General features: G+C 35.1%; 2 protein-coding genes across 2 annotated transcripts; one reads left to right on the top strand and one right to left on the bottom strand.

Annotated features, from left to right (window-relative positions):
- Positions 1-2,534: 2,534 nt before the first annotated feature.
- LOC117208207 (glutamine-dependent NAD(+) synthetase) lies at positions 2,535-13,888 on the bottom strand. Its single transcript, XM_033449171.1, has 13 exons — positions 13,351-13,888; positions 6,531-6,737; positions 5,958-6,213; positions 5,653-5,845; positions 5,122-5,362; positions 4,815-5,054; positions 4,625-4,740; positions 4,262-4,566; positions 3,980-4,188; positions 3,679-3,904; positions 3,433-3,609; positions 3,252-3,354; positions 2,535-2,968 (listed from the first exon to the last, which is right to left on the bottom strand). Exons 2-13 carry the CDS (start codon positions 6,674-6,676, stop codon positions 2,940-2,942), a joined length of 2,241 nt encoding a protein of 746 aa, XP_033305062.1. The 5' UTR covers positions 6,677-6,737; positions 13,351-13,888; the 3' UTR covers positions 2,535-2,939.
- Positions 8,081-13,474, top strand: LOC117208204 (cytosolic carboxypeptidase 2). The gene is made up of 15 exons (XM_033449166.1): positions 8,081-8,170; positions 8,242-8,459; positions 8,844-8,996; positions 9,084-9,397; positions 9,609-9,755; positions 9,825-9,936; positions 10,146-10,391; positions 10,493-10,825; positions 10,909-11,136; positions 11,252-11,343; positions 11,420-11,648; positions 11,742-11,838; positions 11,904-12,102; positions 12,187-12,408; positions 12,464-13,474. The coding sequence occupies exons 1-15, from the start codon at positions 8,098-8,100 to the stop codon at positions 13,083-13,085; spliced, it is 3,285 nt and encodes a 1,094-aa protein (XP_033305057.1). The 5' UTR covers positions 8,081-8,097; the 3' UTR covers positions 13,086-13,474.
- Positions 13,889-14,601: the final 713 nt, after the last annotated feature.

A 14,601-nucleotide genomic window follows, 5' to 3' on the forward strand; every position in this document is an offset into this window, starting at 1 on the left:
GGTTTCATCAAACACGTATAGGTAGATATATAATATATGTATATGTATAGACTATGATATTTAGGTTACAAAAAAAGACGAAAGTCAAAGTTGCGAAGAAAAAAAAAAAATTATACCCAAAGACTCGGATCGAACGTTTCAGGAATGATGACCATTTCTTCTCGTCGACAAGATTTCCTTACCGCGAGATGGGATTACGCGGTCCTTTTTAGAACGTTTTTTTTCCTTTAGCAATACACGGCAAGTTACGTTGCTTTCCGACTTAGAGGGTAAACAATTACGTAGAAGTATCTGACATTTGCACGAGACCTGTGTCAGGTATTTCTCAAATTTTCGTTACACCGAGATAACGATACATATTTTGGTAAACATATCGTGTCTTGAGATAATTGTTCTTATTTCCAATCGTTGCGTTTCGACTAAGGCATTTCGGAGAAAAGGGGAATGCAAAAAGAAATTTTTTGTTTGTTCTTTTCTTTTAAATAATAGACGCCTATCGGTACGCGCTTTGGGAAATCTGTGATATAATAACAATTTTACTCATTCCTCCGCGCACAAGATTTCGCTTATTGCACCTTGGTTCTTTTATGGGACGAGCACTGTCATAGTAAAGTGAGATTACACGATATACATATACACAATTCTTCACGGTGTTTTCTGTATACAGAAAATCCCCTTCTTCTATTTATTTTCTGATTTCAATCGTTAACATTCTTTTTTATTTTAAATTCGATATAATTCATTTTATATATCAAATTTTTTTATATGTCAAAGGTTTTATTACTTTTAATTTCTTAGTAAAATTAATATATTGACAAACGCCAAAAAGGCAGTGCATATACAGACAAACATAATGGGGTTTCGTGCAATTCTATGGTGGTAGGTTATATGATTACTTAGGCGATACATGTATAACAGCGTACGAATCTGTTCGCGATACGATTTATCGATAAAGTAACAATCCGAGTCATCATCGAGGCACTTATACATAATTTCGCGAAAGCTTAAATCCAGGTTGTGCAAATAGGAAGATCTGCTGGTAGCAAACCGAATTGTACTCCGCGAAACGGATATATACACTTTTAGAAACACCAATTGGATTCTGACTAAACTGCACAATCGATATAATGTTCTTATAAATCTTAATCTATCATATTTTGCCGTTAAACAAATCAATCTTTCGAAATCTAAATCGATTTTAAAATCTAAAAACCGTTTAAAATCCTCGAGATCTTATGGTTGCTTTATTGAGATGTTATTTGAATATTGGGATATATACATACTAGGACATATTGCAGTTCAATTACATCACTTATTCATTTCTTTTCACTCAGGCAAAGCAACAATATAAGAGCTGAAATAAATACAATGAACAACACGTTTCGAAACGTACATTTAAGTTGTGATATTTTCCTTCGAATACAGATAAGTTTCCAGCAAATTCACAAAGTGTAAATAGTGTTCACATGCAGATAATTGTTAGAGTATTTTCAACATTGTTTATCATTTTATAGTATATCGTGCGGATGAATAGCGTAACTATTGTATATAGCAAATATTAATTAGGTTGCACGAAACGGAAACAGTCTTAAACCTTTGATTATCTGGTACCTTTTTTTTTTTTGTATCGATAATGTATACTATTTTCGCTATATTATATCTTGACAATACTCGGGAATTATAGTACTTCTCGTGGTAATCTATTAATTATAACTAATACTATTTTATTTCTAATATTATTGTATTTTAATTTTAATATAATATTATTATATAATTATTATTATATAAGTATTAATAAATATTATTATTTCTATTATGATTATTTAATTTACATCCAGTATTGTTCAAAACTAGCATTAAGATATTGCTACTATCATTATTAATACAAATCTCCATTTTATACCCACTATCATTTGCACCAATATTCACCAATAGTTATTTATCTTGACCTTTCAAGACGCGTCAGGACACTCTATCACCTTTCCCTCTTCTAGTATTATTGCAATATTATATTTTCCAACTGTTTAATGTTATGTTATTATTAATATCGCTATTTCTCCTCAATTAATAATTCTGATTATATATTGACTTTATTAATAATTTAGAAATATATAAATATATATTTGTATATGCATTATCTATATACCTATATATCTATACAAAATATAGATATGCAGATAGATAGATATATAAATTAGAAAAATATATATATATCAACGTTATCACATGCTATTAATAACGTGCGCCATGTACGTTCGAATTTTTGAATGAGTGTCAAATGACTATCGTATGCGTGAAAGATAGAAATGAGTGTGTTTCGCACGACTGTTCAGTATACTGTGTATGACGGATCTTCGAGAATTTGAAATCTTAAAGTGTCAAGCAATACTAATAATACATTATGATGTTTTACATCACACATAGACACTGATCTAGGCTCTCAACCCTGTCGTCATTCATTGATGCTAAATTTAACGAATTGTGAATACGCGCTGTCTGTGTATGTAGAAATAGAAGAAATAATAAAAGTAATATTATATGCACACGTGTCGATTTATTTCTGCAATTATGTTTATTTTTAATACCTTATATATGAAACGTCTGAAGAGGATGATCATAGGTATTAAGAACTAATTACACACAATTTATATAAATATATGTATATATGTGGAATTTGCATATCTTTAATATTTGTATTTCTGCTCATTAGTTGCATTAATATAATACAATCTAGGATTCATGCAATCCTTCCGTTCACCAATCTCTTTATAGCAAAGCGTAGCCAAAGATTCTTCGTGGAGGAATCTCTAACGGAAGAAACAGTGCCGATGATACAAGGAACTGGTCGGACGCATAAATGGTCAGCTACCAAACTTGCGTTTCGATGCGCTCGCAAGGCTGCAATATCAAAATGATAAGAGACAGAGATACTGCTACGGTTAAACTACTACTCCAGGATGTGTTTTATCTGCAACAGAGAATGATGCCGGTGTGTGATGATTCCTCGGTAGAGATGCAACGAACGAGTATGCGCACGGTGGGTCAAAATTACTGGATGGTCGTTTGTCGGCGGCCTGCTCGACTTCGACTCTGCGAGATCGGTGTTTATTCGTCGATTAACGCTGTTTAGCTCGGTAAACAAGCAAGGAAATCGATCACGTAGAAACGATTTCACGGTGCTTTCGTCCCCTCCACGACTCGAGCTTCATCAGCGATATCGTACACTTGTCTTTTTTTTTTTATTTACTCACTACTAATTACGGAGCTGAACGGCATGAATCTGGGCTTCGCAGGTACTTTCGGCACGTCCTTTCGACCTCTTGGTGATTTCTCCTCGTTGAGAAGACCTTTCACCTACGATCAATTGTTTTATTTCAATGGTTATTATAAGTTTCATTTTAACTACATGCTTTATAATCTAACATAACCAACCTGTTCGTCGATTGCGTTAAACTGCCATTTCCATGTATGATTGTACAAGAAAGGTCGATGATCGAATCTATTGTCGTCGGGACTATAAGTCTCGGCGTGACAAGATGGTGTCAAGATAGTCATTTTATGACGATTTATAGCATAACATCTATAAAAGTGTTTCACTTTATCTGCCACCTATAAGTGAATTCAAATTTAAAAATATCTGTAGCAACAATGGCTGCTGCTAATTATAACTATATTTACTTCTTTTGAGGTACATTTATCCCACATGTGGACGAGTCTGCAGAACATTGTGAAGGGACCTGCACAATCCTGTTTTCTTAAACGTCCAAAAATACCAAGCTCCTTGTACGTCATACCCATATCAATCTCATCAAGCTGCGCAAGCTGTCCTCCTTGAAGAGGTTCCAATTCTGCGGTAGCAGGAGCGTCTAAGATTTTATCTAAAGCAGTTATTCCATGTTTTCTCCTAAAATAAACATAATGGTTGATCTTATATGTGTCAAAATAACTATCTTAGAAGGATACCAGTTTTAATATTGACCTAAAGTAAGAAAGGAATGACTTTAAGTCGTTTTTTGCAATTCCACCGATAGGATTGATATCGGCACTGCTGCAATCATATTTGGTAAAATACCCACGAAGCGCTTCATCAACGTTACTGCTCCCTAATACCAGAAGACCACCCGGTCGTCCTCTGACCCAGAGCATCAATTGGGCAAACAGATAAGCTATCACCATTCTCAAGCGTGCCTTAAAAAATTTAAAATAATTAAAAACTTATTTGTCTCTCACAAGGATGATAAATATAATAGCAGAAATCAACCTGGATATTCTGCAGAGCTAAATTTTCTCTAGGAGACCCTCCTTGCACCTTAAATCTCGGTGTCAGCTTAGTAACTTGTTGGAAAATCGTTAGAATGGCAGACACAGCAACATCGATTACTATACTGTGATGATAAGAGCCAATCTGATTAGCGAGTTCAGCTGCTCGCGCCTTTGTTTCGGCCGATGAATTTTCAGTACCCATATAGCATGTGACAAGAAGGGTGTTGCACAGCTGTTTTGGATCAGTCGGTACATATTCACAGTCTCCGACTATTTTCCTGATGTCTGACAATACCTGTGCGTCTAATTGGAGACATTCATTAAGTACGTCCTCTAATGATAATACAAAAATAACACGTACCTCCTTTGTTAACCGAATCCACGATCATATCACACATGGAATAAACCATGCACGCTGATGACGCAGAATCGACACCACCACTTAAGGGTAAGAAAAATCCACCTTGGCAAGAACGCCTTTTACAAAAAGGCGATAGTAAATAAATAAATAAATAATAAATAAATATTTAATTATGAATAAAGCATCGAACCTTAGATAGTCCCAGAGCCAGCATGCAGGGGCCAACGAAATTTCTTCATCTGGTATATGATAAACAAGTTTTCCTGTTGCGTTTTCATCTTCATAAGGACCTAAGTCCACATCGATCGGTCGATCTGGAGGAATTGAAATCAAAATATCGGAAGTTAGAGCAAAATCCACCTTTATGCGTGGATAGCTTGGTTGTCTAGCAGCTAGATGAGACCTTGACCTAATGTTATTTCTATAACTCCTATGGAAGAATAAAACAATTAACTCAAAACGAAAATTGAATTCATTAAAGAATGAATATTACAAACCTTATATCCTCGAGATCAAAGGTTGCCACAATGACTTCCACTTCATCCAATGCAAACTGTTTACCACGATTCAAGATTTGACCATTCAAAGTAATAGAGGATCCACCACTGAAGTATAATCTAGAACCATCACATCCTCTCAAGTTACTGAACATGTAACATCCACCTGATTTGAACGTAGCCGACTTAACTAAGTCTACGGTGACATAAGCTTTCCGTAGTTCGAAATATGATCCACTACCTTCAAGAGAAAAAATTGAGATCATATATATAAGCTACAAAGTAAAAAATAAATATACAGTAGTAAAAAAAAGCTTTTGACCACATAAATTTTCTACTTCATGTTCTAAAAGCGATTTTAGATTTAATATTTTATTCAGTTAAAAAAACAGTGCAATAAGTAAACACTGTTATAACGTAGGTATACATGTATACATTTTGTATGTAGTATACATTTTGAAATGTGATACATGTGTTTACCGATGTAAATACACGTATATATAAGTGCTTGTACATTGTTTTGTCAATTACCATTTGCGATAATTTCAACACCATCCAAGCACATTGGAATATGATTGCTCATTGGACTCCAGAGTTCTTCGCAAATTTCGAAACCTACGCACGTGTCCCTGGTTGAAATAACAGCATCGCCAAACGGCACCACTGTCTGGTTAGTGATCTGAGATATCATTCTAGGCAGAAAGTAGTCCTCCACCGTGCGTTCCTGCATAAGCAATTAGCACTTGTAGACAGACGCTCGGTATCAAGCCTAAGACTAGAAGGTCAAGAACTATTCGGATTTCTTATGCATCGCGCGTGCAATCTGAAAGAATGACCTTGGTCCACGGCGAGAACCACCTGGATTCTCTATAATTGCCATCCTCGCACAATTGCATCTTGGGTCTGATAAGCAGAATTCGTCGATTCAGAAATGCCACTCTACAGTTGTACGTCACATTCTTGTGCATGACCGGCATACCAACATCTACCAGCATGTCCTCGGCAGCTGGTGATTTAAGAATCGTCGCGAGTACTTCCCAGCTGTGAAGTAATGTATCTGACTCGTAGAAATGATCCTCGCAACTGTAACCACTATTCCACAGAATTAATAGTATGTATCTTTTTATAATTTAAAAAAATAAAGATTCTTTACTATCTTATAATTAGACTGCGGATGTTTATGCAAACGAATTTTATGAATTTTATGAATAAAAACAGACGATATCCAGATAAAAATTCGTCCCACTCTCTAGATATAACAAATACTTTATTTTAGATATTTTAGACATTTTTGTGTTTCATATGCATTCTGGGCATTCTTCCGCTTTTAAATTTCCCATAAATGCACAAAATCCACATCTAGTTATAATATTGTATTATTCTTTTGTTTTTTAAAAAGAAAATTTTACGAAATTTCTAGCTCTGGTCCGCTTCTATAAGTAGCGCCAGCATCTTTAGCCTCTTGAATACTTTGCAAGATTCTTCTGGAATTCCCATCGAAATCCAGTGCCCACTGATTCAGCGAACAAACTGCTACCGTCACTGTACGACCCATCTTTAAAAAATTCTTCTTTTCTTCCAAAATTTCAAACAAAGCGATGATTAACAGGGACTATCTATAAAAAATAAAACTGGATGTTATTAACCGTAGAACATTACCCTCGTTATATAAAAATTGTAAAGTACACATTTGGTTGGAGGAGAATAATTGCTGATAAATAGAAAGTTAATTCATTTCGACCTATCAATTGAAAGCTCATTGATTGGCGGAAAGAACGTTTGCCGAGGAAATAGCAGCACATCCATTCTCTACTCCGACAAACGTTGATTGATCAATAATTTTCAGAAGCACGCAGGGAGAGGGATATAAATTGCTTGGCTGTTTCGTGTGACTAAGCGCAAGAATGCCCGAGAAAACTCCGAAGACGAATTCCTTGAAATTAATGCAACTTTCCTGACAAATAGCCTTGTCACGATTAATCTTTGATAAAATGGATTCAGATATTCGGTTGTAAGCACTTTTTGGACAGATTTAAGAAATCTTGAAATATCTCTGAATAATAAGTAACCCATGATGTATTATTGTATATTTTCTATAAGTTTATCAATATCATATAAAAGAGGATACAGAAGGATGGAGAATAATTCAATATCATTAAAATTCAAAGAATAGAATAAGGAATCGTATTTTTCATGAATCTGTTCTTGCACGAGTCTTCTTGCAAAAAGAGAGCAACTTCTTGCAACTACTACTTAAGGAAATATAAAAGCCAAATAAAATATTAGATTAGATTACAAACAATAAGTTCGATCGTGAGAGAGAAGCAGAAGTGCGTTGAAAAAGATCGATAAACAGACATCGTGTCTACCAAACTTGGTTCGATACGAATGTTCCATCGGAGCAGAGCTACGAACCTCGAGGAACGAGAAAGGGCTTCGAACAATCTACTGGCTCCGCCCCCGTTTCCCTGTTGTCAGGCAATGGACGGGCCAGCTTTTACCGAGTTCCTCTTCTCTGGAGGGCAAAGTTCCTGATCACAGTTCACGCGCTAGATTCGTCCAGACAATACGTTGTGTAGTCGAAACGTCATCTAAAGTTGATACTGTTCTCGATAAGCTTCTTCTAGAAATGCATTTAAAGAACGATTTAAAGAACGATTTAAAGAACGATTTAAAGAACGATTTAAAGAACGATTTAAAGAACGATTTAAAGAATGGTCGAAAGCTTCATCTGACGGATGACTAAGTACCACATAAAAGAACAAGGAATAAAGGATTAAAAAACTAAAAAAAAAAAATAAAAAAATGAGCACGATCGAAAAATGCCTATTGGACGGAAGAATTCTGTGGATCGTTGACTGTGTCTCGAGTCAAGATAAATTTAAAAGTCTTGAGAGAAGAAAGGCAGCGATGTTGAACAATAAAGAGGTCGACAGACCAGAGGAAGATGACGAAGCCGGTGGAAGATAACGAAAAATGAAAGATCTTTTAACCGATAGCAAGGTGAAGGAGCTTCAGGCCATGTTTTTTCCGGTTCATCCGATCCCTGGTAAATTTAAGCGATAGCAGCGCGTCTAGTTTAAGCAAATAGAATAGAAATGTTTGTTTGTTGTGGGACAGGCAGTACGCTGGCGAACTTGAACAAACTGCAGGAATTGCACTTGCTGCAGCTAGGACGATGCGATGCACCACGAAGGGAAACGGAGTTATCACTGTTCTCCATGCCTTTTGGAACCAGAGATGATCAATCGCAAGAAACTCTTCGGAGCATATTGGATACTCATTGCATGATAGACGGAATCACCCAGGAGACTGCTAGATGGCCCACAGAGTGTCAGGTATACAGTGTAATATGAAACAAATATACAAGGTGTCTCTACGAAGTTCATTTTGATTTTATTTCGTTTTAATGAATCAATCTTTATATCAGTTCACCAGATATATTAATTCTTGTTTGACATATCTTTTTTAAAGTCATACACACATAAAAATCAACTAGCGTGAAATGGAAGATGTTATATTAGGGGCCGAAGTATTCTCTTTGTATTTCTTATTTTTATTATAACATTGTAACGAAGCTTTAAATACTCCGTGATTATTTCATCTTTTTTTCCTTGATTATAGGCATATAATGTATTGTAAAAATCTGAAATATCCTATATATGAAATATAGGAAAGACAAAGAAAATTCGAACAGAATGATCAAGCAATTAATACTTTAGGTACTTCCGGAAAGAGTTAGGCATATAGAATACTCTCCAGCCGTTCCAGAACCGTTCTACGTGCCAAGCGGGAAGGAACCAAGGCCAAAACCATTGGGCGATGAATTTGGAACTGTGATATTTCGATATCATCCAAGCAATGTCACCAGTTACGTGAGTCTATAATAATTCGTACGATAATAATTATTGTAACAATTACAATTTGAAGGAAGAATCAATTATTCGTTCAATGACCAACAGTTTAGTAGATCTTGCGTGGGTGGAAGCACGGTCACACCGTTACCAACAGAATTTTCAGCCGATTCAAATGGAAACGAATCGAAGAACGTCGAGACTAATAGCAATATGTTCTTATTGACCAAAGTGTCTGACCTAATGGAAACTGACACCGATTTACGTTTTGAATCTCGTTTCGAATCTGGCAACCTTTGCAAAGTTGTGAAGATCACTGACACGTATTATCAATTGTATCTTAGAAAAGATCTTTATACTCAAAGACATACCCAATGGTATTACTTCAGGATATCAAATACGAGGAGCAGAACGAATTACAGGTAAACATTCAATTTTGAAACTTAATTAATTTTCTTTATACAAATCCATGCTTTTTACAAAAATAGAGAAAAATTTGTTCCACTCGCTAAATTTTATGAGTATTTTATTTTAAATATTTTGCCTATTATGTCCATTATGTATATTTTGATGCATAAATGCATAAATATCCACAGTATATTTATTACAAATATTCGTTTAAAACAATTTCAGATTGTCCATTGTGAACCTTTGCAAAGAGGAAAGTCTATACAATGAAGGTCTTCGGCCACTCTTGTACTCGACCGAAGACGCAAAGAAGCGTGCCGTTGGTTGGAGGAGATGCGGAGAGAATATCGCTTATTACAAGAATGATTCATCGTACGTTATCATAATTTCAATATCCTCAAGTGTTCTCGTAATTTTTATTAGATGTATCTTTCTTCCCAGAAGCAACGAAGAAAAAGAAAGGCACACACTGACATTCAACGTCTCCTTTCCTCATGACAGGGACACTGTTTATTTGGCACATTGTTATCCATACACCTATACTGACCTACAGGTAATACAAATACAAGTTTCATCCTTTGCTATATCTTTTTATAAATAGTCTGTTTGTACGTACAACCGAAATGATTAATATTCGTTGACGATTGTTGTTGGAGACACAGTGAATATAAATAATTTGAATGAGACATGCAACAGACGATACGATTAGCAGGATCCTAATAGACCGACATAGGTAGAAAGAAAAAATGTTCCAATTTTTAGGAATATCTTGCCAAACTAGCGGCAGATCCTATAAAATCTAGATATGCGAAATTACGACTATTGTGTCGTACACTTGCCGGAAATGGAGTCTATTACTTGACTATCACTGCGCCTACTTACGACGATGTGGTACGAAGAAAAAGAGGCATAGTTATCACGGCACGAGTTCACCCTGGAGAAACTCCATCTAGTTGGACGATGAAAGGAATTATTGATTTTTTAACCGGAGAATCGAATCAAGCCAGAGTATATGCTCGACATAATCTTGATCTTAATTCAGTTTTATCTTTTTCTTCCTTTTTTTTTTTTTTTTTATTTTAAGATGTAACAAGACTTTAACAACGCAGGTACTACGAGAAAGATTCGTATTCAAGCTGATTCCTATGCTAAATCCGGATGGCGTTATTGTTGGCAACAATCGTTGCTCGTTATCGGGGAAAGATTTGAATAGACAATATAGAACTGTAATGAGAGAAAGTTACCCTTCAGTCTGGCATACAAAGTTAATGATTCGACGATTACTGGAAGAATGCGGAGTGGCCATTTATTGTGATTTACACGCTCACTCCAGAAAACATAATATATTTGTTTATGGCTGCGAGAGTAAAAGAACCGCTTCACAGGCGAGACTCTCCGAACAAGTGTTTCCTCTGATGTTACACAAGAACGCAGCTGACAAAGTAGTCGATCCGATACAGATCATATGCTTTTTTCTCCTATGTTTAAGTAAAGTCAAATGTATTAAGAAGCACTCGATTTTTAGTTCTCTTTTGAAAACTGCAAATTTCACGTGGAGAAAGGTAAAGAAGGTACGGGAAGAGTCGTAGTATGGTCTATGGGAGTGCAGAATAGTTACACAATGGAAGCGTCAATGGGAGGGACGAAAATAGGCTCTAGATCAGGCACGCATTTTTCTACTCAGGATTACGAGCAAATTGGAAAAGTATTCTGTGAAACTCTATTGGATTTCTTTGATCCAGATCCCATCAAGGTAAACATAATAATCGTTCAACTCGTCATAACAACAGAAAATCTTCTTAACGTTGCTTCTTGCTTTGTATATATTTTTCATTGGATTTAAATGATGGTAAATTACGCACTGGAAGGAAAAGCTACGAAACAAAATAATTACTAGGTTAATGAAGGGTGGCTCCAATGCCGAAGAACCGACGAATATCGATTTAACCGACTACTCCAGGTACTTTTCAACATTAATCGCAGCGTACTTTTTATTCGAACCATCTTCGATTCAATTATACCTATATCTTAATCAGCGACGAAGGCGACACGTCTGATAGTTCAATCTCAGAGGAACAAGAAATACAATTTCCAGAAGGTACATGGACCTATACTTTGAAGGAACCACTTGTTTCTCCGCAATATTTATGCGCACCACCACCTACGCCAACATTTATTCCTCCTCGAAGTTTAGAACTAGCAAAAAGAAAAAGCAAAAAGGGAATCACCGTTAACAGAAGCTACCTTCGACGCAAACGAATGCTGGTAAAATTTGAAATATCTTTGATACTTTCTTTCTGTAAGTAAAACACGTTCATTTGAAATGAGTACTTACTAATTAGACGGGTTGACGTTTAGACTAGAAGAGCAGTAATGGATTTACCAACTCTGGACCCTGGCAGCGATTTGTGTGACTATATTGATTCAGCAGATGAAGGACTGACGAGGCCAGAACGTAAAACCACACCATTGAAATATTATTAAATATAAATTGAAAGAAATAAGAGAAATTATGTTTAGGTTTCTCAGCAAGAATTCGCGACAATTGCAAAGAAGAAACTAATCAATTCGTGGATAAAGAAACAAAGGAAATCTCCAGTGATAGATTAATCTTACCGGAAATAGCGAGACCTCGTAGCATGTCCTTAGCTGAGAATATCAATGTCGATAAGGAAGAACCGAAGGCGAACAGACGATCCCATTGTCTTCGCTTGGTTAGGTAAAGGGATATTAAAATAAGATATTCTGACCAAAGTAGATTTAAAAAATGGAAGCTTCTTTGTTTAAATCTTAATTTATGTAGGACATTAAGACATCGTTCGCCTGTTTCGTTAAGAAGTCAAGATATACAAATTAAGCTCAGTTCACTGCGGCAACAAATATGGATGGGAGTTCCACTGAACGTCGCAGAAAATATCGATAAAAGAGTCAACTATCATCATCCTATTCCAAAGGGACCATTAAGCTGGGGAATATCCAATATGGCGTTAACCAAAAATAAAATGAATAATAAAGTATTACTGAAGTACGTAAAGCTCTGTTACATTATCGACGAATGTTCCAAGTTATTTTTATTTCAGAGGCAGCAAAAAATTGCAATTTGTCGAATATATTGATACGGAAGACAACATGAAAGAAATACAAAATAAATATAAGCGTGAAGATACGATGCGTTCAAAAGACAGTAGTTTGAGAGTGGAATCGCAGCGGCAAGATGCTGAGCAGAAGCCAAGGAAAAAGAAGTCTCCTCTGAAGTGGCAGAAGATAGTTAATCTAAATTCTAGAGTAGAAGAAATGTGCCACCGCAAAACATCCTTTTTAACAATTAAAGCAGACTCTTTAAAACTAGTCACGCTTGAAGTACCTTCAAAGATTCAAACGCGACAGCACAAAATTGAATCTCGAAGGAAGCACCGGAAAAGTTGCGCCACCTGCACTGTTTCTAACGGTGGAAAAATATCGAGTGTTACGAAATCTCAATTGCATTTGCAATCGCATTCACGATCCCACATACAATTGCAACCCCTAATCGTTCCTTTGTGCGACAGTTTTTCGTCGGAAAACGACTCCATCGATTCTCGTACTCAAAGAGCCTCAAAGAAGAAATATAAGAAGAAGAAACAACTGAAGAAAATGAAATCGACTCCTGCAACGGGAAAGAAAAAGCGTGTCACTAGCGCGAACGTATTACGCAATCCTTGAAAGATTTCGTACATAAACAAGAATGTTCCGTTGAATAGCATTTTTTCGGTCCCTCCAATGCAGGCTCTTTTTCGTGTTTTTAAATATACTCCTGTTAAAGATTCATTACACCCATTAATGAGAATAATTTTGTGCGAGTGATTTTTATATTGTACTTTTTAACGTGATTGTACGATAATTCGTCGTTCAATTAAGGCTTACAACATTGTTACGTAACAAATTTTGCCAAGACTTAAAGTATGAGATAATTGACCAACGTACTCACGATTTTCCGTTGATCCAAATAGGAAAAAAGCGACGATTGTTTAAGACTGTATTTAAATACGATATTAGTCGCACATTATTTAAATGGCATACGCGGGATTCCTGTTTCTTCCACGTGTTTTTTTTTTTTACCAGAGATTGAAAAATGTTCGATTTAACAAAAACATAACCTCACAAAATATTATCAACATTCGTAATGTAATATTTATTTCCATTGGAACAATTCATCGCTTTTAAAGCTATATATCGCTTGTAGGAAATATATCTTATTATCGGATTTCATTCAATGGAAAACTTTATAAATATATCAGTTTTTGAAAGTCTTTTTCCGTAACGCTTTTTGATACGTTATGCTTTCATTGATAACTTCGTTTTTAACACAGATTAAACACAGAAGAACGTGATGCTGCTCAGGAAACACTGTACAATTCTTTTCTCGTTAATACTCATGCGGCTTTTAAAAAAATGTAATCACTTATTAAACTATTATCGTCAAAACAGTTGGTGTTTTTAACGAGGTGCTGCCATCTGATGGAGGTACGTGCAGCATGCAATTGTAGATAACAACCGTACATACGAATCTGTGTATAAGTATCAGCAGGTATGAATAAACTTCCTGGCTCATACATAATATCTCAAGGTATATATGCTATATGTATAACAAGATATATACATAATACAAAATAGAATTTAAAAAATACGTTAATTTTAATTATTAATACTGTGTTTAATAATTAATACTGTGAATTATTGGCACAACAGCAAATATTCCATCTTATATACATACACATATATATCTCCACTTTTATTACATTTTGTATAAACAACATAAATAAAAATGTTTAATACGAAAAGATCTACTTTTATATCTACCTTCCTTTCCAATTTATTTAGTCAAAACACCAATATAAAAATATCAATTCCCTTAAGTATAGCGACATTTTTATTAGTATTATATTTTACCAATGCTTCACCATTTTTTGTAATAATTATATGTTCTATATAAAGAATATAAAAGGCTGTATACTGAAAAAGAGAAAAATATTATTATCCCATAATACAATAATATCAACATTTTTCAATCTCTTACAATTAGTCGAATAAATTGTAATAAACAATGAAACATCAATAATCAATGCAATTATTTTTCCTCGTGGAATAATTAATTTGTAATAAAATGCACTTGCGTAATTTCAATCTAACAGAATAAATTTTCGCGTATTATTGAGCCAGAAAGCCGGGTCATCGAGCA

This window comes from Bombus bifarius, unplaced genomic scaffold (genome assembly GCF_011952205.1).
Source record: "Bombus bifarius isolate JDL3187 unplaced genomic scaffold, Bbif_JDL3187 scf7180000008058, whole genome shotgun sequence".
NCBI classification, from domain to species: domain Eukaryota; kingdom Metazoa; phylum Arthropoda; class Insecta; order Hymenoptera; family Apidae; genus Bombus; species Bombus bifarius.

Excerpts from the sequence above, each read along its gene's own strand:
- LOC117208207 (XM_033449171.1), bottom strand. The coding sequence starts at position 6,676 with ATGGGTCGTACAGTGACGGTAGCAGTTTGTTCGCTGAATCAGTGGGCA. Across the intron at positions 5,363-5,652 it reads TGTTGAAATTATCGCAAATG|GTAGTGGATCATATTTCGAA; the intron begins GTAATTGACAAA and ends TTTCTCTTGAAG. Across the intron at positions 5,055-5,121 it reads TTTGATCTCGAGGATATAAG|GAGTTATAGAAATAACATTA; the intron begins GTTTGTAATATT and ends ATTCTTCCATAG.
- LOC117208204 (XM_033449166.1), top strand. The coding sequence starts at position 8,098 with ATGAAAGATCTTTTAACCGATAGCAAGGTGAAGGAGCTTCAGGCCATG. Across the intron at positions 8,460-8,843 it reads GATGGCCCACAGAGTGTCAG|GTACTTCCGGAAAGAGTTAG; the intron begins GTATACAGTGTA and ends TTAATACTTTAG. Across the intron at positions 11,649-11,741 it reads TTCGACGCAAACGAATGCTG|ACTAGAAGAGCAGTAATGGA; the intron begins GTAAAATTTGAA and ends GTTGACGTTTAG.